At 40.3% G+C, this 24196-nt stretch overlaps 1 protein-coding gene across 2 annotated transcripts; it reads left to right on the plus strand.

The window, feature by feature from the left end:
• The first annotated feature begins 2033 nt into the window (after positions 1 to 2033).
• Positions 2034 to 24196, plus strand: cchcr1 (coiled-coil alpha-helical rod protein 1). Of its 2 annotated transcripts, none has more exons than XM_067440224.1 (19): positions 2034 to 2273; positions 2860 to 3112; positions 3198 to 3356; positions 3441 to 3516; positions 3659 to 3766; positions 6920 to 7017; positions 7118 to 7232; positions 7314 to 7424; positions 7535 to 7675; positions 8965 to 9075; positions 19770 to 19876; positions 20069 to 20181; positions 20253 to 20328; positions 22271 to 22392; positions 22486 to 22653; positions 22975 to 23073; positions 23186 to 23337; positions 23589 to 23718; positions 23906 to 24196. In XM_067440224.1, the coding sequence occupies exons 1-19, from the start codon at positions 2210 to 2212 to the stop codon at positions 24025 to 24027; spliced, it is 2325 nt and encodes a 774-aa protein (XP_067296325.1). In that variant the 5' UTR covers positions 2034 to 2209; the 3' UTR covers positions 24028 to 24196. The 2 variants fall into 2 exon arrangements, with proteins under 2 accessions (XP_067296325.1, XP_067296327.1); XM_067440226.1 differs by having other exon boundaries at positions 6923 to 7017.

Consider the following 24196-nt stretch of genomic DNA (forward strand, 5'->3'; position numbering starts at 1 on the left):
ATATATCATATATATATATATATATATATATATATATATATATATATATATATATATATATATATATATATATATATATATATATATATATATAATATATATATATATATATTAAAATACACACTCACCTAAAGCAGTGTATAATATACACGATCACCTTTAGCCTCTTTTTCCTATTTGTAGTGGAGATGAGTGGTACCCGGTGGGGTCTTCTGCTGTTGTAGCCCATCCGCCTCAAGGTTGTGCGTGTTGTGGCTTCACAAATGCTTTGCTGCATACCTCGGTTGTAACCAGTGGTTATTTCAGTCAAAGTGGCTATTCTATCAGTTTGAATCAGTCGGCCCATTCTCCTCTGACCTCTAGCATCAACAAGGCATTTTTGCCCACAGGACTGCCGCATACTGGATGTTTTTCCCTTTTCACACCATTCTTTGTAAACCCTAGAAATGGTTGTGCGTGAAAATCACAGTAACTGAGCAGATTGTGAAATACTCAGACCGGTCCGTCTGGCACAAATAACCATGCCACGCTCAAAGTTGCTTAAATCACCTTTCTTTCCCATTCTGACATTCAGTTTGGAGTTCAGGAGATTGTCTTGACCAGGACCACACCCCTAAATGCATTGAAGCAACTGCCATGTGATTGGTTGATTAGATAATTGCATTAACGAGAAATTGAACAAGTGTTCCTAATAATCCTTTAGGTGAGTGTGTGTGTGTGTGTATATATATATATATATATATATATATATATATACATATATATACACATGATATATATTATTTTGTTTTACACAAAATGTGTAAAGTAATGTGAATCATTGCTGGTTTATATTTGTTAATGTTTTTATGTTTGGTATCCAACCTACTGTTTCATTCATGCTTCATCTGTCCTTAGAGAATCACTGTTTTTTTTTTTTTTTATTCATTTTTATTTTGGAAAATCTCCACTGTGAAAAATTTCCCCCCATTTCCCCCTTTTCTAGTTCATTGAGATATGGATTCAGGTTGTGTGTTGTTTCTGAGGTTGGCTAGTTGAAAATCATGAATGGCTTGTTAATCAGAGCGAATCATGACGATTGTTTTTGTGGTAGAAAATCTTGGTAAATGTAACCATGGGGATTGTATGCAGGGTAAATGCATTTCTGCAAGCTTTTTTTTTTCAGGATTGGAAATGTCTTTGTATAATAATTTCACACGTAGTTGTTAATTTGTCCCACTTTGAATTTAATTTCCAGTTCTGCAATGTCTCCTTATTTCCAAAAGTGTGTGAGTGTATGTATTTTAATGTATTGGACTGTACATAAAAAAATATGTTTTATTCTATTTGCAAGATGTCAGTTGTTTCATTTCCTATGTTTATGCATTTATATTTGGATACAAAATAAACCCTAATGATCTTTAGAACTGCTTTTTAAATCAGCAGCTCCCAGAGACAAAAATGTATTCTGTTAATTGTTTTGTTGAAGAATACTATAACTGGATTTTTATTTTTTGTCTTTGTTTTTGTGTCATAGATAAAATATAAACATTTGTCATACAAATCACTGTTGCTTCATTGATCTCTTCCTATGAACCATGAATGCAACTGTGACATTTTCTGGGTCATGAACAAGAAGGTCAGTGTTCAACAGTGGCCTAATCAAAGCCGCCATTCACAAAAAGAATCAATGACTGAACAAACACTTCCGACCAGAACAAATGACAGAGATCGGTGGTAAACACCACAGTATAACAAACCTCTACTGAATATGAAGGGTTAGTAGTTGTTTTATGCAATAAGTTTGTTTTAACACCCTCTTTCATAGAACTTTAGAATAATGTTGTGCTCCCTGGGCAGGTTAAAAAATAAAAGCGCAGAAAATGGTTTGTTCAATCTCAGCCCGTCAGCATATTGTCTTTTTTGTGTAAATTTCAAATGCACGTGTGAAGAACAATTTTGACGGTTAATGACATCGAGAGTAGCCTATAAAATATTGACTGAAAGTAAAAGTTGGAATAGTAGTACTTCAAATTAAACTGCACGGGGCGCTGTAGTACCTCTCACCGACCGGAAATCTCTGCCATGACAACTGCACGCGCAGCTTTGAACTCAACGGCGGGGGACGCGCGCACTTTCTAAAAATGTGACGTGAAATATTCATCAAAACATTTCGATTTAAACATTTATATAAGACCTCTTTTGCAAGAGCCGGATTTTAGTGGTTATTATGGATCTGTGGGGAGCAGAAAAGCTGAACGCGCCTGCGGACTTCATGAAAGCTCCTGACGGATGTAAGTCAACGTAAACAAATGTAAAAGGAACAATGACCGACATTACGTTAATCCAAATAAACAAACACAAACGAGTTTGTGCTCTTATATACATATTCTTTGATTAATATGTGTGATATTACTATATATTATATGAAAATAAGCAGTATATTTGTGTATATCAGGGTAGTTGACAAGACATGTGAAGTAAGTTAACGTTAGTGACAGTTTTGTGATATAATAAATTATATCTAACACTATTTTAAAAATTATATATATATATATATATATATATATATATATATATATATATATATATATATATATATATATATATATATATATATAAGGATTCAAGTGAACTGATTCAAGTGAACTGGAAGAAGGCTAAAAGGTGGTTACACTTGGAAGATAATGAGCAGTTTTGTATGTAAGACATCTGTAATATTGTAAATGTGAGTGTAAAGATAACTAAAAACACAGCTAGATGATCAAGGGACTCAAACGAGAGATTTGGAGTTTGTCTGTCTGTCTGTCTGTCTGTCTGTCTGTCTGTCTGTCTGTTTGTTTGTTTATTACATTAATAGTCTGACTTTTTGTCTCCCAGCATCTGTCCTTAACCCTACTCCTTCTCTGATGACACCCGCTCAGTTTACTGGGGGTTCTGTGGTCCGGCCAACACCTTCGCAGACCACGCTCACCCAAGCTCTGCCACAGTCCGCACCTTTCAGAGCTCCACCCCCTTCTAAATTCAACGAGGAAGGGCTCACCTGGACAGAGACAGCTGGAGTGGAAGCATGGCGGCCCAGCCATCACAAACACCAGAGCGAGAAAATGTTAGAGCAGCGCTCTGAACACAGGTACTCAAATACAACAAGCATTGCCCCTGTTGAATCCAGGGATTTTAGGGGTCTGTCTATAAATTGATCTCTCTCTCTCTGTCAGGTTACCAGAAGATGAGAGGAGCAGCTCAAAGCCCCTGCTGCAAGAGATGGAAAGGTTAAGAGAAGACAAGGAAATGATGGTGGTCGAGATGGAGCGTCTGAAAGGAAGAGTAGAATGTTTGAAAGAGAAGATCAGAGATCAGCAAAGCCAAATAAGCAGGTACAAAAACGCAGACTGACTGACTGACTGACTGCATGTCTGTAACTTTCACACTGTGAAATATATCTGTGTGTGTATGTGCAGGCAGTGTATGGAGCGTGATGAGTTACACAATGAACTGAAGAGTTGGAAGTCTGAACTCAGTTTGAGCCAAGACCTGGTAAACGCATGACTTCACTATTACCTTATTCTCTGATCTTTTAGAACAGTTTTGCGTGTATTTTATATATGCATTATGTGGAATGTGTATTTTAGGGTCAGAAACACTAGTTTCTAAATACGTCTTTATTTTGTGTGTCTAGGTTTTGAACTTAAAAAAGGAGTATAAATTAGAATGTCAGCGTTTGGAAAAAGAGTTGCAGGACTCAAAGCAGGAGATGGGGAGACTTCAACAAAAATTAGAGACACAGGTAGGGCATAATTAACCCAATATTGGCAATATTTTGTTTCCGAAGCAATGATATTCTGATATTTTTAGTATCTTAAAGGAACACTACGCATCTTTTCTTCCATTTAGCACCTTGGTTCTCAGACATTTTAACTTGAAAATATTTCCAACACAATATCCCAAAAATATTAAAATCATATATAGGCTAAGATATTATCAGTATGTAAAATGTTATTTCTTTTAGCATCTTAATATCTATTAAATTTAGAATTAAATTGTTTAATATATTAATAGCCATTTATTTAAGATCCTGTGAAGTTTTCCTTGCAGTAACCACTGCAGTAACGAATTGTAGTTGATTCGTGAGCCATATGGACCAGGTCTGACAGTTCGGAAAGTATCCGATTAGCGGAATAATTGCAAAATTCAACCATCGTTTTGCATGTGTTTCTAATGCTGCGTTCACATCGCACGCGATCAAATGATGCGATTCCACAAGTGATTTACATGTTAAGTCAATGCAGAGACGTGAGGCATTCTGCAGCGCGAATGACGCGGCAAGGATCACGCGAATTGAGCGTTTTGAACGTGTGATTCGCGCAAGTTGAAAAATCTGAACTTTAGCAGATATTCGCGTCGCGTTAACCAATGAGGATCCTGCTTACTGCTGTCACGTGGTGAAGTGACAGATGGGAAACCCCGAGGCCAGAGTAATTTAAAAATACTACTGTTATTGTGTCACTAAATATAGTTTAAAGAGTTTTCAGGCGAGAATGTAGTTGTTTAAAGCTCAAATATGTGGTTTATTTATTAAGAGAGCGCCTATTTGAAAATTTGATCTGCCGTTTTTGGAGGTGTGAGATCCAGGCGATCAGCGGTGCTCAGTGCTCATCAACCCCCGGCTGTGTAGTGAATGTCACACGCGAATGAAGCGAATGGATTCAAAAGGTTGACACGTCCAACTTTGCACGAATAGTGCGATTTATTAGAGTCATTCGCGTAAGTCGCACACATTTTCTGCATCTTCTGCATCTTCTTGCTCATGGACACAAAATTATATCAAAATACACATCTCCGCACGTATTCCAGTAAACACAGTGGATTGTGTCTTTAGTGAATGTAAATAGTTGAGAAAGAAATCAGATGTGTATCATTATATTGGATCCATGCATTAGTTCATTATTGTTGATCTGGGTGTGTTTTTAGTTTTTATATCTTTAGATGCACATTTATTTATTACAGATGCCTTGCATACAAAACAACAAAACTTCTCATTATTAAGATTAATCTATATTTAATTCATACAGTGTACATTAAACAGTGTTATTTTTCATTTAATTATTACATTACTGTACCTGAATGCTACTCTTAGAGCTTACTTTATTTGTAACTTTGTCATATTGTATTGATGTTTGCTTGTAATTTGTGTTTGTTCCTATTTTATTTCTGACTGTTCACTTGTCTTTAAAGGTCCCATTCTTCGCGTTTTCGAAGCTTTGATTATGTTTACAGTGTGCAATAATACAAGTTCATGTTTCGCGTTTAAAAAAACACCGTATTTTTCACACAATTTACTTATCTGTATACCACTGTTTCCTCTGTCCTAAAAACGGCCTGATGATTTCCTTGTTCTATGAAGTCCCTCCTTCAGAAACACGTAACGAGTTCTGATTAGGCCAGCGCTTCCCGTGTTGTGATTGGACGGCAGCTTAGCGCACTTTGCCTGGAAAGGTCCCGCCTCTTACCATAATGTGTAGATACGCGCGCTCAATGTTATTGCAAAAATGTCTATATTGCCTTATCAATTTGAGCCGGAATCAGACCCGGAGAATATCGAATAGGATCGATTACAACCTGCTCAGGAAAGACTTTTGCTGGATGTTTCAGAATGGTAAGCTGTCTATTCAGTAGTTTAAACTGATCATTACAAACACCAACAATCGATGGTGTCTGAATGAATTACTACACTTTTATATGCTAAGTTTTTCGGATTAGTTTCAATTACCATCTAACGTTAGTTAACAAAGCTAAACAGCGTTGCACTTTGTGTAATGAGTTACATAAACTGTTAAACGGACCAACTTAAATAATAAAATACACTTACCGGTTGTGCACCATAAACAACGCCTTCTCCAGACAAAGAGGGAACTGCGTCATCTTTTAAGAATAATCTTTCTGCGAATCTGGCATTAAACTGATTGAGATTGAGGAAGCAGTCCTCAGCAAAATGTGCTGCACATAGTTTTAAATTGTGATTATAATTTTCCGGAACCGAGTTAACCATAAACTGTAGCCATTGATCTCTACGTACAGCGTCCGTGGGAAGGCCAAACAAAGGTGATTTGACTCCGGGATGAAAATAACAGCGTTTCAATGGCATGGTGACAAACACACTCTACAAAAACAACGCTTCTCTTGACCTGCGAGAGCAAAAGGACAACGCCCCCAAATTTGCGTGTTCTTGTGGGCGGAGGGTTCGTCAACAAAGGTTTTAGTTGCGTCATTAAAGCAGGAAGTTCAGGGCTGTAGTCCAAACCGGCCGTTCGCTGTAGGCTTTGAAAGGGAACTTCTCTTAAATGAAATATCTTGCTTGGCATTGAACTTTGAGCTTTATAATTTTACAGGTATTATTTATGCTCTAACAGCAACATTACACACTAACTAAAGTTTGAAAGATGGAATCGCAAAGAATGGGACCTTTAATGATGTTTGAACTTGATAAGTTAGGCTAAGGGTTGTAGGTTTTGATGTGCTGTCAAAGTACTTTTTTTTTTTTTGCTGATCCGAAGAAGTATCCGGTTTATTATTCAAGACGGTAATATGATTCGAACTGTGAGTTTTGTAATACGTTGCACCGCTACTAGTGGTTAAGACACTCATTTTTTAATAAAGTGCTAAATGTTAGATGATTAAGTGTCCTGTTGAGCAAGAAAAAGGCCATCTCTGGGTCAGATATTGTGATATTTTAAAATACAATAACTTGATCTTGTTGTCTTGCATTCTTTTCAATAATCCATTTTACTCAGATGTATGTCACAATACAGAGTGTTCAAGTACCACTGTATGTGTCTTTGTGCTCCGCGGTAGATACAGTTTGACTTCACCCAAAACCAAATGATTTGTTATTGTCTTTGTGATTTTTCTATGCGATCTAACTTTCAACCTCTTTGAATAGCAGAACGTGATAACTGATGCTGTACATGAAGTGAGTTCACTGAGAACCCAAATACAAGAAGTGATATCAGAGAGAGATGAGTTAAGAAATCAGCTGAGGTGAGTATATAAAAAATAAGTTTGCTCATGTTTCTGTTTCTAAATGACAACTCATTTACAGGTCCGTTTATGCAAAGTCACATAATGGTTGTTTTTGTAGTGTCCTGAACAGCTCATTGCTGGAACAATCTGAATGTGTGCAGAAACTGCGCACATACATTGGCAGCAACATCACTGAGAGAAAAGAAGAGGATGAGCTTAGACGACAGATACAGGTGTGTGCACATACACAGTACAATGAAATGTCATTATTATTTTCAGTGACTACATGAATTTTATTATGATTGTGTGTATAGCATTTGGAGAAGGAAAAGGAAGCCCTGTCTCTATCTGTCCAGCTACTGAATGTCAGAGTGAATGCATCCAGTGACATTCTAGCCATACAAGAGAAAGAGTTAGGGGAACAGGTACAATTACACACACATACTGACACATGTTAAGTGTTTGAATTGAATGACTAATGTAGTTTGATTGATACAAATTCATTAGTATGTTTAGTGATACTTGTTGTGTGTAGGTGCAGAATGACCCGTTGTACTCTGGCGGTAAGGCTGGGCAGATGTTGAGTGTTTGGAGACAAAAGGTCTTCATGCTGCTTGTTAAACTGCAGACCAGGGATTTTCAACTCCACACAGAGAAAACACAACTACACAACATGGTAATGTAAACAGATTCCCACGCACATACATTGTGTACTATCATATCATAGAATATTCCTAACTACTAGTGTAATAATTTGCATTTTTATTTGCCTCCTGAAATGTAGTTAAAACAGTTATTTTAAATGATAGTAATATTTCACAATATTTCCGCTGTACTTTTGATCAATCTGTATAATTATGTAAAATTATGATTATAAAATCAAATCAACCTCAAAAAGACAAGTATCTGACACCATTAACACATTTTAAATAATTCGCCTTATTCACCTGGCAGCCATTTTGAAAACTCTAACGCCGTTGAGGGGTACACAAACCCGGAAGTTAGACTCCGATACGGTACTAATCAGTAGCAGCATTCTGTGTCACTCACTTTCTGCCTGCTGTGTGTAACAAAAACATGTAATGCATCACTGATAATATGTTTATGTATATAGTTTTCATTTGTTAATGTTTTTTAATGTTGCTCCTAATGTAATTTCTAATATTCTGCCCTTTTCTGGTACGTTTTTCCATACTTACAATATACAAGAAGGCCATTTGTATTCCTCCATACCAATAAATGTCCATAGTTACCTTTACAAACCTAGACCAGTGTGCCTATCAATGTTTTTGAATGACTTACTTCTTTCTGATGTTCTGACCAGTTGTAAAGTTATGAAAGACATCATCCATGTGTAATAAAATTGTACTTTATTCTTTAGATAAATGGACATTTTATTTTACATATATGAAGATCCTGTAGCTTATACATACACATATCTCCCACATGTAAATTAACTGTATCAACTATAATACTGATCTGCCCACGCTGACACTATATGATAAATTAAAATAAGCTGATAACGTCACCGTTTTCTCCAGAATGACAACAGCCGCATCAAATTTGTTGCAATATTGTCCTGTTTACACCGTGAAGCTGCTTTGGAACAATCGGCAATGTAAAAGCGCTAAATAAAGCTGACTTGACATGTCTTGCTATTGCTTGAGTCTTTCGAACTTCGTCTGCAGTAAAGTGCAGAAATTACGACCAGGATCCCTTCTGATATGTTTTATCCACTCTCGACATAGTTTCTTATTCTCTGGGAAACAGTGAAAGGTTTGTCCTCTGTATGATTTTTTCCTGTGATGAGGTGCACTGGGGAACACAGAGAATCCGCGGCGCGAGAATTACCGGAAGTGGAAAGTGTACCCCTCAAGCACCGTAGAACGTTCAAGGTGAATAAGGCGAATTGTCTGTTTTATCATGTTTGGATGTGTGAATAAATTAATCTGTAAATGTGTGTAGGTTTCCTCTCTACAGCAGGAAGTAGAGTGTTTGCAGTCACAGAACAGTGTCCTTCAGCACCACCTAGAGGACAAAACAGCCCAGTTGGAGTTACAGCATGTACACACGCAGGTACGCTCTTGCTGTTATACAAATATGCACATACACACTCAGGTTGAATTTAAGTCTGGTTGTAGGGTCAGTGAAAGCTAGATGTGAGGCTGTTTTGGGTTGGTTGTGGTTGTGGGGTCACTTACGGTCCTCCTGTTAGAAGGAATTCCCTCTCATTGGTAATAGCGAAAGGCCCATTCGTACCAAGGCCGATAACTATACTGTGACCTTTAAATACCATACTTGGAAGGATTTACTTAAAGAGAACAATCCACCAGGCAGAGTTTCAATGCAACAACTTAACTTTTATTCTTCATAAGGCAGAGGAGAGGGGAGTGGGGAGTGGGGAGAAAACTTTAACTCAGGCTTTTCCTTTCCTAGGAAGCTCCTTATGGCATCATGGTTATTTCTGGAAGGGAGAGGTAGAAGAGATATCGGGTTAGTAAGAGAGGTTCAGACTACTCACATCCTATGCTTTGGCCTCTATTCTCCACGATATGGTGGGGTAAGATCACTTCATGGGTGGGCGGTATTACCATCCAGCACACAGTCTCTCCACACAGCAGCTGTGTCCCAAAGTGAAGTGCGCGCACTTCGAATGCCACATTACCTCACAGCGGCACTACGAAGGGTGTCCCAATGTGAAGGCTGCACCTCTGAAGGCCACATTTGAAGTGCGATTGTGTCACAGTGGCGCAGCAAAGACTGCCGCAATTCATGAGCGACTTCAAAATGCGCCCTTCGTGCCTCAGGTAAAGGAAGGGTAAAGCAGATGGAACCTTCCCACAAGTACACACTCAGTACACACTGAATACATTATTATATTATTGTATATTATTATATTATATATTATATTATAGGCTATATTATTAGCCTATTATTATTTTTTATGCAAGTTATTTGTAAATTAAACAAAGAAATTGCTGTCTATTGTTCATTTTCGTTAACTTGAAACACAGCCTATATAAAAGAGAAGAGGTTGTTCTGTACATTGTTTTTTTTTGTAATGCAAGTTATAATTTGTAAACACAAAAATTATACACACATTTATATATGTTTATACATATATTCTCTTGTAATGTAAATTAAAATATGTAAATGAAAATAAATTAGTCTATACATTACTTAAAGTAGGGTTTTTACAACTAGCCTATTCTTAGCCTATATTTATAGACCAATAATATAACTTAAGTTTAACATCAGAAACAACAGAAATTTAAATTAACAGCTAAACCAGAAGAAAACACTTTTCTACACTTTCATTGCACTGAGCAGGAGAAGCTGGAGTAGCTGGACCGGGATGGGGAATAATGCACAATAGAGACTCTGGTAAGGCCTGAGTGGGACATCATCTTCTGGGATGAGTGCATATTTCCACTCTCCACAACTTTGCGGGGCTGAATCGGTCGACGGCTGGCATGTCATAAAAAGTAGATGCATCTGAGATGATGAGTTGAATAAAAATAAGTAGGCCTACTTAAATAAAGACTTGGACGTAATATATAAATGTTTAAAATATATTGTAACAGTTACATTTAAAGGGGGGGTGAAACACTCAGTTTCAGTCAGTGTCATGTCAATCTTGAGTACCTATAGAGTAGCATTGCATCCTGCATATCTCCGAAAAGTCTTTATTTTTTTATAATTATATAAGAAAGATGCGCTGTTCCGAGTCTTTCCGAAAAAAGCCGAGCGGGTGGGGGCGTGTCGTGTGAGCGGAGCTAAATAATGACGTGTGCAGCAGCGCGCTGCAGTGAGGAAAGTGAGTCGCTTTGTGAGGAAAGTGATTCGCTCAGTGAGGAAAGTGATTCGCCCGCCGCGTGAGGAAAGTGATTCGCTCTGTGAGGAAAGTGATTCGCTCAGTGAGGAAAGTGATTCGCCCGCCGCGTGAGGAAAGTGAGTCGCTCTGTGAGGAAAGTGATTCGCTCTGTGAGGAAAGTGATTCGCTCAGTGAGGAAAGTGATTCGCCCGCCGCGTGAGGAAAGTGAGTCGCTCTGTGAGGAAAGTGATTCGCTCAGTGAGGAAAGTGATTCGCCTGCCGCGTGAGGAAAGTGAGTCGCTCTGTGAGGAAAGTGATTCGCCCGTCGCGTGAGGAAAGTGCTAATACAGATCGACCGCCGGCCTATCAGTGGGTAAGTCAGTAGCTACTGGTTATATCACCTGTTTAGCATCCTACAAGCCAGCGCTTTGATGGGCGTAGCCTGTTGCTTTCGCTCTCTCCCTCGCTCTCTCTCACGCGCTTCCGGTAGAATTGTCTGTAAGGCCCATACAAGGAAATTCCGCCCCCGTTAACGTCAAAGGGGACGCATGATCTCAAAAAACTTGCCGAAACTTATGACTAAACGGAAGTAGTATTTTTGACAAAGAAATACTCCCATCAAACGTCCACCTTAACTTTTGAAACTTTGTCTATGTTTAGTATGGGATTCCAAATCTTTAACAGTGTAAAAAGATCAGTATGCATGAAACCGCATTTCACCCCCCCTTTAACATAAGAAATAAACTTTTAACTAGGTAATAGTTGCAATTAGACTTGTTATTGCAAAAAGATGATAATTAACCGGTTACAGATTTACATGCTTATGGTCCGATCTCCCATCGTAGCAGGCTTTGAAGCATGTCAAAATCCAATAAAAAGCTCTAAAAAAATGTTTTAAATAAAATTCTGCTCCATTTCTCTTTTTAAAATCTCCTCACGAACGCCTGCTGTCCGTCGTCACAAACCTGCTAGGCCTATAGCCCATTAACGACGCTTGGTTCATTGTGTCCAAGTCTGGAACGGGGCTGCATTTAGGCTACTGTTGCTTTGGGGTGTTTGTAGCCTGTAGTCCACAGGTTAAGTTGTCTTTACTTAATCAATATTTCTACCGCCCGCGCCCTGTGTTTTGGGATATTTTGGCTCATTTTGGGCGTGATTCCGCTACTTCTGATTACCAATTGAAAGGGGTTTTGTTGTTCAGACCTGGCAACCCTGTCCATCGGTTCGCCCTTCGTGCCGCTTAGTGCACTTTGAAGGTGTTGCTTGGCCTGGCCTTCGAAGTGTGCACCCTTCACTTTGGGACACAGCTAGCCTCTGCTCACCCTCCTTGTTCCCCTCTCACTGCAGCTGTTTAGCTCTCCTTTATGTGGATGCTAAATGCCCAACAGCCTGCAGCTATGGCTCACTGTCAGAAGGAGAAATTGTGCACACCTGTGTTGGCGCTAGGGGCCCAACCTCTCAGTCAGCTAATCTATTCTTGGCATAGTGTAAGTGTCAAAATGTGAAATCTCATTCAAGTTCCTGTAATCATTCCAGAATTGTGTGCTCCCATCTGGCTTTGAGACTAGGACGATTGGACTTGACCACGCACTTTGGGATTCTATAACTCCTAACTCCAGCATTTTCTTTACCTCCTTCTGGATGGCTCCCCGCTTAGCTTCTGGAATCCTGTAAGGTCGAAGTCTAACAATCTTCCCAGGTTCTGTTACTATATCAAGGGTTATAAGAGAGGTCTGTCCAGGGGGATATGAGCAGAAATCATGGTTTCGCCACCACAACTCTCGTAACTCATGCTTTTGGCTGGAGGAGAGCTGGTTACCCAGTTTCACGTCTGGGGTTACTGGGGACAGGACACTAGCTGTGAGGACATGGCTTGGCGGGGTAATAGGTTCATGCCACCTCTTCAAGAGGTCTATTTGGTATATTTGTTGGATTTTTCTTTGGCAGGGTTGGCGTACTCTATAATTTACTGGGCCTGTCTGATTTATAATTTCATAGGGTCCCAGCCACCTAGCCAGGAATTTGGTTTCATCGGAAGGGAATAGAACTAATACCTTCTCTCCAGGATGAAATTCTCTAATATTGGCCCCTCTGTTGTATAACCGAGCCTACTGTTGCTGGGCCTGCTGCATGTGCTCTCTTACGATTGGCCAGACTTTCGCCATTCGGTCGTGTACCTGTTCAACATGCTCAAGGATGGAGCAATTGCGTGATTGCTGCTGTTCCCAACTCTCTTTAGCGAGATCCAGCATCCCTCGAGGTCGTCGTCCATAGAGGAGTTCAAAGTGTGAAAACCCAGTGGAGCTCTGTGGGACTTCTCGAATAGAGAACAAGACATATGGTAACAGCTGATCCCAATTTTTCCCATCAACATCAACCACTTTCTTTAACATTTGTTTAAGAGTTTTGTTAAACATTTCTACAAGCCCATTCGTCTGGGGGTAGAATATGGAAGTTTTCAGTTGCTTCACCTTCAGTTGTTAACAGGTCTCCTTCATCACGGTAGACATGAAGCAGGAACCTTGGTCTGTAAGAATCTCATCTGCTATCCCCACCCAGCTGAAGAGTTTGATGAGTTCTCTGGCCACAGCCTTCGAGTTGACGGATCGGAGAGGTATCGCCTCTGGGAATCGGGTAGCATAGTCAAGGATGACTTGAATATATCAATGTCCCCGGTTGGATTTTAGCAGGGGTCCCACAATGTCCAGCGCAGTCCTGCTGAAAGGGGTCTCAATGATTCGGCAAAGGAATAAGGGGATTCCGATATGTTACCTTGGGGCTGTGGAGCTGACATTCAGCACAGTGACGACAATAGTCTTCGACTGCTTTCTTGACCCTGGCCCAATAGAAATGGGTGAGGACCCTTTCGTAGGTCTTCTCTGGCCCCAAATGTCCTCCCAGCAGGTGAGTGTGGGCTAAATACAGCACTTTGAAGGCATATGGCTTGGGGACCAACAACTGTTCTATAATTTCACCTCTTCGCTGATCCACTCCATTCTTGATCATGAAATGTGGATACATGAGCCTACTCACCCCATCTTGTGGCTGGCCTTCTTCGACCTGTACATTCCCCCATGCTTGGCTCCCTACCGGGTCTTGCAGTTGAGCAGTGCCAAACCGTCTCAGTCTCCCTCACTGTATGATTTCTGCTGGGGGAAATTCAGAAAATAATTCATGGGATTCTATGTCATCAAGTATCTTTACACCTTCAGGATTTTCTGAGTCAGTGGCCGTGAAAGTCTCGATGATCCACAACTCCTGCTCGTACTTGGAATTGCCCCCTGGGTGTGACCAGGCTCACTTCTGCAGTGAGATAGGAACTTCTTCAGGAATCCCCTTGAATGCAGGAGACAGAGATCACTCTTCCCCTGATAAGCTCTGCAGACTCTGGTCAGATCAGTGTCACTATGCTTCCCGAGTCTATAAGGGCTTCTGAGTCCCTGCCCCCAATCTTCACAGGGACCCACACTCTCATGAGCCCAGCAGGTTGTAAGGAAATGGCATTGGAGCTTTGCTGATTCAGAGGCACTGGCGGTGGGCATAAGTTTCTCTCGGCCTGCGCAATCCCGGGCCAGGCGTCCCTCCCTTTCCCAGGTGAAGCATCGGAATGGATCAGGATTTCGCAGCGGTCTTGCTTGGCCGCTTCGGGATACTTCTTAGGAGGCTCTCGTTCTTGCCTCAGTCTCCAAAGGTTTTTTATTTACTGCAACCTCGATTAAGCTCAGTCACCTGGTGGTTTTCTAGGAGTGCAACTAAGGCCTCTACATTTTGTGGTCCTTGTTGTACCCACTTACTCCCACATACTTTTTGGCATTCACAGGGAGGCCACGTGTGCATCGATCAATCACAATTCTTTCCACAGCAGGTGGCCCATCCCCTTCCTCTAGCCAGCTTCTCACCATGTGGGTCAGTGTGGTTACTTGGGCCCATGCAGATGCCTGGTATTCCCAGCTATGGACACGCTGGGCCTTGGCGGACAGGCTGAGCCCATATTGGGTAAGGATTGCCCTCTTGACCACTTCATAATTGGTTGCCTCATGAGCGGTGAGATCACAGCATGCCTTCTGTGCTTCCCTGGTCAGCAGAGGGAGAATCAGGTTTGCCCAGTCTGCCCTGGGCCATCTCTCTTTGGGCCGTTTTTTCAATGAGATCGAGGTAGGTTTCAACATCTTCTCGAGTCATTTTGGTCAGATAATCTTGGGGCCTTCTACCGTGTGCCTCAGTCCTTTGCTGGAGCTCAGTGACTGCTGCGTTCAGTGTGGTTTGAGCTTGCGGATGCAACAACTTCATTTTAATTCTTCATAAGGCAGGGGAGTGGGGAGAACTATAACTCAGGCTTTTCCTTTTCTAGGAAGCTCCTTATGGCATCACAGGTTTTTTTCTGGAAGGGAGAGATAGAAGAGATATCGGGTTAGTAAGAGAGGTTCAGACTACTCACATCCTATGCTTAGGCCTCTATTCTCCAGGATAGGGTGGGGTAAGATCACTCAACAGGGTGGGCGGTATTCCCGTCCAGTACACAGCCTCTGATCACCCTCCTTGTTCCCCTCTCACTGCGGCTGCTTAAGCCTAGTTCACACTGGCTGATTTTTGCCCCGATTTTGAGTCGCCGACAGGTTTTGTGAAATCGCCGACAAATGCCCGAGATCACAGGCAAATCGGTGCTCGTGCACGCGAGTGACAATCACGCAGTGTGAATGATCAAAGACACGATCAGAGAGAATCGCCGACGAGTCGCCGACGCCTGTGAGATATTTGGCATGCTTAATATCTGGACCTGTCGGCGATTCAAACTCCTGCTGTGTGAACAGCGTTCTGACTGAAAATTACACCGACAGCCAATGAGAGAGTGAGATACAGGGCAGCAGGAGGTTCAGGGAGGAGTTATAAAGCAGAATTTCAGTATTTTAATATATATATTTACAATTCTATCAAACAGAAACAAAGGCCAAACATTTGCACATCCAGCCATAGCAGCAGCACATTAAATAATTATTTATTTACCTCAAACTGTCTTTGCAGAACAAAATCCTGGCTCCCTTTGTCTCTCCAACAATATCTTCCGCCATAATCTTTTTTCTTTTTCTCCACAAATCAGCGCACATACAATTTGAAGCAAACTTTGTGCAGTTTATCAATTTTAATAACAATTCCAAGTCTCGCGCACGTGTGATCTCGCGTTGTTTACTTGTCACATCGCACGTGTGTTTGGGAAACGTAGTTTGCACACCGGAGAGCGAGAGAGTTGTCGGCGATTCTTCCTCTTGTTCAGTCATGCAGTGTGAACTCCTCTGTCGTCAAACCATCGTGCAGTGTGAACATAGCAGTGACTGAATGATACCCCAGATAGTCATGCAGTGTGAATAGAGCAGTGACCCGACGAGTTTGAAAATCGTGCAGTCTGAACTAGGCTTTAGCTCTCCTTTATGTGGCTGCTAATTGCCCAACAGCCTGCAGCTGAGGCTCCCTGTCAGAGGGAGAAATTGTGCACCCCTGTTTTGGCACTATCCCTGGTCCTGAACCTCACTGTGCAGCCCCACCCTTGTGTCCTCCTATTGTGGTGCTCTCCAAGGTGCTGCAGGTAAATGTGCTGGGTTGGATGTTGTGAGCAGTGATGGGAATAACTGCGTTATAGATAAACGGCGTTACTAACGGCGTTATTTTTTTCAGTAACAAGTAATCAAACGAATTACAAACTGCGTTAACTCCCGATGCCGACGATGCTTTCATTCATTCATTCATTCATGCTAGCAAAGCAGCAAAGCACTAAAAAAGCGCAGGACCAATAAGTTCAAACCTAATAGCCTATTACAACAGATTTCCTCATATTAAATATTCCTCATGTATTAAATAAAAGTTAGACTACATACGCCAGCAGTCTAGCACGTTACGGATTTGTTGTTCGTTACCATGGCAACCATTTGCGTGTCAGGGTTTGTCTGAAAGCCTCTGAAGTATGAAAATTATCTGTAGACATGACGGGCGGCAAAACTATCAGAAGAAAAGCTTAACAACTGCATTATTTATCTGTATTTTCTTCATTAGGATGTTGAAAGCAAGTGACTAGAAAGTTTCATTCATAATGTTTCTACTTCATTTAACATGAGCGCTCATACTGGACTGAGGCCGTTCTCATCATGTGATCACGGGAAAACATTTCTCAGGGCGTGGTGAGCTCCTACCAGGGGCGTGGATAGTGAGCCGTTGGAAGTACCATCCTACGTCACGAAGTACCTCAACGTCCAATAGGAAAATTCAACTGCAGTAGCCACCGTTCAACCTTAAGAGGGCAGCACTAAGACGTTTTTACACCATATATTATAGAATTAAAACACTTTATACCCAAATGTCAAAATATTTACTCTAATCAAAAAGCAGCATTAATAAAGCCCCAGTCTTGCAGATCATTAACTAAAAAAAGTTGGTTTAGGGTTTAGTTACCCTTTAACAGGAGAAGAAAAGGGTTAACAATAACATTACTCTGAAACAAGTGCAGTCATAGCCTACATAAGACAATATTTTCTACTTAACTTTTATTAGACTCCAGATCAAAAAGTGCGTTTTTTCACTGAGCGCATTCTCTGCCATCCGAGCGCGATGCACTGAATCGCACTCTCTCTCATGTCTGAGGTAAATCATTAATACCATCACCGCTTACAGTACATGTGTTTTATTGAACTAAATACATTAAATCAACTAAAATGAATACGCAGGTTAGTTTTCTGAACAAGAGAGCTCCCGAGTCAGTGTTACTCCCACTGTTCACGTGAATCGCGGCACAGTTCGGCGCACAGACACACACATACCGGCAGTTCAGTGGGGAAACGCGCAGCTCTTAAAGGTGCCAGGCTATATTCCTACTCGTGGAATATGGACCTCCTCCAAGTATGTTGTGGTGCTGGTGCTCTCACAGGTCCGCATTATCATTATAATTCAGGAACAGACAAGGGAGTACTTTTTCTTCAGAACCTAAATTTTTGGTCTGTACTTTATAGGCTACTGTGCGTTTGTGCTAAGGCAAAATGCAGATATTATCTTAAAGGTAAAGCATTCTTGGTGTTTTTATCATGTTGCAATACCCTGTTTACAATTATATAAAAAAATCAAAGCTGATACAGTATGTTAATAGAGGAAAGTGGGTAAGCCCGCCATACAAACAAGACTTGAGAGCACTTCTTGTGAAACTGTTTACTTTCGTGAGGAAGAAAATACTTCAAGCAGGCTACAGTAGCTATGTCTACCAGTTGTGTGACAGTTTTAGAATTTTAATGTGCACTACAAAGTCTATGTAAATTAGGCTAATATATTTATTATTATTTTCTATTTTTGGTATACTTTTCTTAAGGAGCATCATTAATTTTTAGATTTATTTGATGGCCAGTCGGGGTCTGTGCAATAAATATTACAGTTCTAAACAATATTTTGTTTTATTGTTCCACTATATTACTGATATTTACAATAATGTATTGAATTGGATTGTACAATGTTTTATAATAATATATTCTATTTAGTGTCCATTTCATTCATTTAACATTTAATATTTGGGGCATCCAAGTTATTTTACATATTTTAACATTTAAAAAAAGTTATAAACACTTGTCTGCTCTACTAATTTCAATTGACTTGTGAAAACTGGTTAAAAAAAATCAAAATTATATGACTTATAGCAACTTTTTTTTTTTTTTTACAGTAACGCAATTAGTTAATTTCTCTGGTAACGAGTTAATTTTATTATAGAGTAATTCAGTTACTAACTCAGTTACTTTTTTGAACAAGTAGTGAGTAACTATAACTAATTACTTTTTTAAAGTAACGTTCCCAACACTGGTTGTGAGGGGCCATGTTTCCTTCTGGCCCAAAAAATGCATATAACAATAAAGTTGTTTTAAATATAAAATAAAAGCAGCACAATGAAACGATGGGTTTGTCTCGATCAGTTCCCTAAGTTGTGAATCAGCCTATCATGTACATGAATTCGGGCACTGGCTCACTCATATTCAGACACTCATTGCTGTATTTCTGGCAACATTATTATTATTATTATTATTATTATTATTATTATTATTATTATTATTATTATTATTATTACTGTTTTGTTTTCTGTCAGAGGTAACTATGAGTGAAACGTCAATTCATCATTGCATATCAGACAATAAAGATGAATTGCACCATATTTTGTGATTATAGACTCATTTATCATTGTACAAAAAACACCTCGGGTCATTAGCAACCCTATACAATTTTGACAAAAAAATAGTGAAATGGATTGATTGAGGAATGCTAAGGTGTATGTATATTTTTAAAGGTGTTAAGTTTAAAAAATGAATGAGGAAGAGGGTAGTGAATGACGTCTCGGGTCTCTAACGACCCAAGGTATGCATTTAAGGGTTAAACAACATAACTGCAATATGCGCTTAGAATAAACTACTGGTGTGGATGCTAATAGAGTAATTATCGTTGTATTTATAGTTATCATTCTTGGTATGAAATGGCCTTAAAGTCTGCACAGATGGCAGATGTATTGCCTCCATGTCTCACGGGTTTTCCAGGTCATATGATTGCTTTGTGTGAGGATTAAACTGAAACGTATGTGAATACTCACAAAAATCTTTAGTCTAGCTCATTGATATTCACATGATCATTTCAGCATCAGAATGCTCTCTAACCCTCCTGAGCTTGCCTTGTTCTCCCTCTTTCTTCCTTATCTTTCCTTTTTAACAGCATGAGCAGGTTGGATTGAGCTTAGGGAGGTTTAAGCTTGTTCAGCACAGACTCACAGAAGATCTGCTGTTTTACCCTCACATTGTTCATCTGTAATTACTCAGTGCTTGCAGAACATCTGTCCAGCTGATCAGCTGTGTTATATGGTGGCAGCACTGAAACTCTTCTTCTGTAACGCCTACAGGCAAATGTGTGTTTCTGACAGCCTGTGTGCTTGCTTTTTGTCTGTGTTCAGGGAATACAGCTGCAGTTGGATAGAGCTCTACAGGAGAATGCTCAGCTGAAAGAGCGCAATAAGAGCACAGAGGGATCACTGAATGATATCAGTGAAACTGCACACAGGTAGCAAACACACAATCACACCCCTTGAGCTGGCTCTTTAATCTGTTAGTGCTCTGCAAGTCTTCTAAAGACCAACATGACTCATGATTAGATTAAAGCTGACTGTTCCTCTGAACAAACCCCTGAAGTCAGCTCATCCATAAACATCTGCCTCTCTGTGTGTTATCTTTCTCTCTCTGTCGCTCTCTTCAGGGTGATGTCAGCCGTAGAAATGAAGGCAGGTCAGATGGAAGCAGTTCAGTCCAGTATAAGACAGTTGAACCAGAGGCTAGTCTTCGCTGCCAAACGTTTGGACACAGTACATGGTGAGATTATTATCTGTGTGTGAGTGTGTGTAAATGTGTTTCACTTTTAATAACGTGTTGTTTGTTTGCAGGGCTGCTGTTGAGGAAAGAAGCTCTGTGGAGAACCAAGAAAGCTACAAGATCTTCAGAGCCGGCAGTGTCAGAGAGGTACAGAATAATAAGAGTTTGCGATATTGATATTCAATGTTTTGAGTAGTTTTTTGGTTTTAAGGTGACTTCTCTAGCATTGGTTGTTGGAGAAGCCAGAAACGATCATTGAGTTTCAGTACAGTCATTTCATATATATATATATATAGAGAGAGAGAGAGAGAGAGAGAGAGAGAGAGAGAAAAGAATTGAAAAATGTATATACAATTCAACCCGCCAAAATGGCTAGTAGTCTAGACTTGACTGCGTTAAACGCCGCTGCTGAAATCCACCAGCATTTGGTGGGTGTTAATGTCAAGCAATATATAATATTATATATATTGATCAGGCATAGCATTATTACCACTGACAGGAAGTTAATCAAACAATAAGTTCATTCTGGTTCCGATAAAAAAGTGTCAGAATACACAGTGCATTGCAGTTTGTTACGTATGGGGCTGCATAGCTGCAGACCAGTCAGGGTGCCCATGCTGACCTCTGTCCACCGCCGCGTGCACATGAACATCAGAACTAGACCATGGAGCAATGGAAGAAGGTGGCCTGGTCTGATGAATCATGCTTTCTTTTACATCACGTGGATGACTGGGTGTGTGTGCATTGCTTACCTGGGGAATGCATGGCACCAGGATGCACTATAGAAAGAAGACAAGCCAGCGTAGGCAGTAGGATGCTTTGGGCAATGTTCTGCTGGAAAACCTTGGCTTCCATGTGGTTGTTTCTTTGACCCACACCACCTGGTGGCTGTGGCCTCTTTCAGCAGGATAATGCACTTTGCCACAAAGCAAAACTTGTTTAGGAATGGTTTGAGGAGCACAACAACGAGTTAGTGTTGTTGACTTGGCCTACAAATTTGAGCATCCGTGGAATGTGCTGAACAAACAAGTTTGATCCTCGGAGGCCCCAACTGGCAACTTACTGGATAAAATACAATACTTTTCAATGTTGTTGTTGTTAATGATATAATAATAAATAAATAAAATGTATTTATAAAAAATATATTGCTGGTAAAGAGGTTTTGACAATAGTTTAGTATACAGTACATCAGTATAGTATTCTCTAAATGTTAAATGGTTGGTTTACCCAAAAATGAAAATTATTTAATTAATTACTCACCCTCATGTCATTGGACACCCGTAACACCTTCGTTCATCTTCAGAACACAAATGAAGATGTTTTTTTTGAAAGCTGATGGCTGAGAAAGGCTTTAGAAAGGCCTCTATTGGACTTCAGTACATTTCCACTGACCCACTCAGTGAGACCCATAAAAGGCACTAAAGACGACATCTCACTACAGCAGCTGTACAGTAATTTTACAATGCGACGAAAATAGTTATTATGTGCACAAAAATCAAAATAACAACTTTATCCACCAAGTTATTGACGTGAACTCGACGCATGCGTGAGAATATGACGCAGCTTTGCCGTTCAATACATGACCCGGAAGAGGAGGAGCACCGCTATCGCGTAATTTCCTGGTGAGTTCACGTCATAGACCTACACGGAAGACAATAACTTGGCAGATAAAGTCATTATTTTGATTTTTTTTTGCGCACAAACTCTTCTCGTTGCTTCGTCAAATTATTGTACTGTCACAGTAGTGAGATGGACTTTGTAATGTCGTCTTTAGTGCCTTTTATGGGTCTTGTGAGTGGGTCAGTGGAAATATACTGAATGCCAATGGAGGCCTATCTGAAGCCTTTCTCAGCCATCAGCTTTCAACAAAAATATCATCATTTGTGTTCTGAAGATGAACGAAGGTCTTATGGGTGCCCAATGACAAGAGGGTGAGTAATTAATGAAATAATTTTCATTTTTGGGTGAACTAACCCTTTAATCATTGTTTGTTGAGAACTGCTAAAATAGTGCAGGTGAAGCTAGTACACTGAAGATAGTAAGCGGTACGCTAGTATTCTGTTCCGTCATCTTCTCTTTGTGTTACCAGCTTTATTAAGAGTCTCCAAGCTGAGGTGGTGTTGTTAAGCTCAGAGAGGGACAAACTCACACAAGAGCTCAAACGCACTCCAGACCTCATCCAGGCCTCCCTGTGTGAAATACAGCAGCAGCGTATGTACACAAACCACAGCCCATCACTGAGCGCTTACAGAGTGGAGTAAAGAGAGAAGCCGTAAACTCTGTGTTGTATGTTGCACATTACAGGAGAGAGAGAGCTGAGCCACCTGAGTGAAGCTCTGTCACGCAGCAGAGAGGAGTTGCAGGCATCAGAATCGAGGCGAATGGAGACCCAGAGACAATGTGAAGAGCATGAAAGGGTCATCGGGGAGCTCCGTGCTGAGGCCCAGAGACTACAGCAGCAGTGTGACTCAGGTGTGTGAACAACAGTGTGTGTGAGTGGAATGACTTTCCCCTCTCCTCCCCACACAAAGCATTCTGTATTCACTCCAACAATTCCATCTTTCTTTTATTCTCATTGCTAATAGTCCATTAACACTGTGTTTAACACATGGCAAATTCTGCTGACATCAATTGCTCATTGCTCTAGGCAAAATCATGCAGCTTTTCTTCCACTCTGCTCACATCCTCTAATGATTAATACATTTTTCTTCTTTATATCCATCTTATTTTTACAAAATGTACAACATTTAATAGTACATTTGCTTATGTTTGAAGATGTGCGTGTTTGTGCAGTTTTACAAAAGGTATCAGAAGTTGAGAGTGTGTGTGCAGAGAAGCTCAGAGACATGGAGGCTCAACTCAACACAGCAAGGAGAGAGCACACAAAAGCAGGTATACATGCATAGTTTGCATACAAATACAAATGTCATGTTATATATTTCTAAGTAATGCTAGAGAGTCTGCAGTGATCAGAACACACAAGGTCTGTGTTATATGTGTGCAGTGGTAGCTTTGCGACAGGTTCAGAGGCAGGTGGAGAGAGAGAAAGAACAGATGAAAGAAGGACACAGAGAGAGAACAGAACACACACTCAAACAGATCACACATCTGCAGAAACAGCTAAAAGACAAGGACAAAGACTGCAACCTTCTCCTAGTGAGTCACACACACAAACTCATACACACTATCCTTTGTCAGTTTTTTAAAAAAATCTGTTCAGTGGCAGCCCTGGCTCACTTGGTGCCCAAGGCAAGTTTTATAAACAAAAATATATTTATAGCTAATTTCAGAACAAATTTTGCTGATAAATCATATGAGAGTAACATAAGGTGTGATTATTTTGTTTTAACTTGACAGATATATATGCATCATTTTTTTGCCTTATAATGTTTTGTGTGTGTGCGCAGGCAGTGGTTCAGGAACAGGGTTTGATGAATGAGTATAAAAGACTGAGAAAATCAGCAATTCAGACAACCGAGGCTCTGAGACAAAAACATCATCTTCAGTCTGAGAGCAGCAATCCTCCAACACCCGAAGGTAAGCATACACTGGCACTCACTTATGCCTTCGGTTTCATGTTTGTCTGCAAATAATATGCATTCATATTTAAATATTCTTCTAATATCTTTGATTGTATAATTTGTTCATTCATTATTATTTGTATTTTTATTTGTTTACTCATTGTTCTTTCGACACTTGGTTCCTCATCCTGCTTCTCTGTCAGGTCTGCTGGGGGCACTGCAGGCTCTAAGTGCTGCAGTGATGGGAAGCTCAGAGGAAGAGGATGATGATGAGGAGGGTCAGGCCTTCACTGTGACACAAACACCCTCTTGTGCTGACACATAAAGAATAGTGCTTAACACACCAATCAATTCTTTCTCTCTCTCTCTCTTACACACACACTCTGTCTCTCACACACACAAACAGACACACTTACACTTGCTGTCTGTCCCGTCCCTCTCATGGGGTTTGATGTCCGTTTTATAATTTAATAAAAGAGTTATTTGAAAAATTA

This window comes from Pseudorasbora parva, chromosome 3, assembly GCF_024679245.1.
Source record: "Pseudorasbora parva isolate DD20220531a chromosome 3, ASM2467924v1, whole genome shotgun sequence".
In the NCBI taxonomy this organism is placed as follows: domain Eukaryota; kingdom Metazoa; phylum Chordata; class Actinopteri; order Cypriniformes; family Gobionidae; genus Pseudorasbora; species Pseudorasbora parva.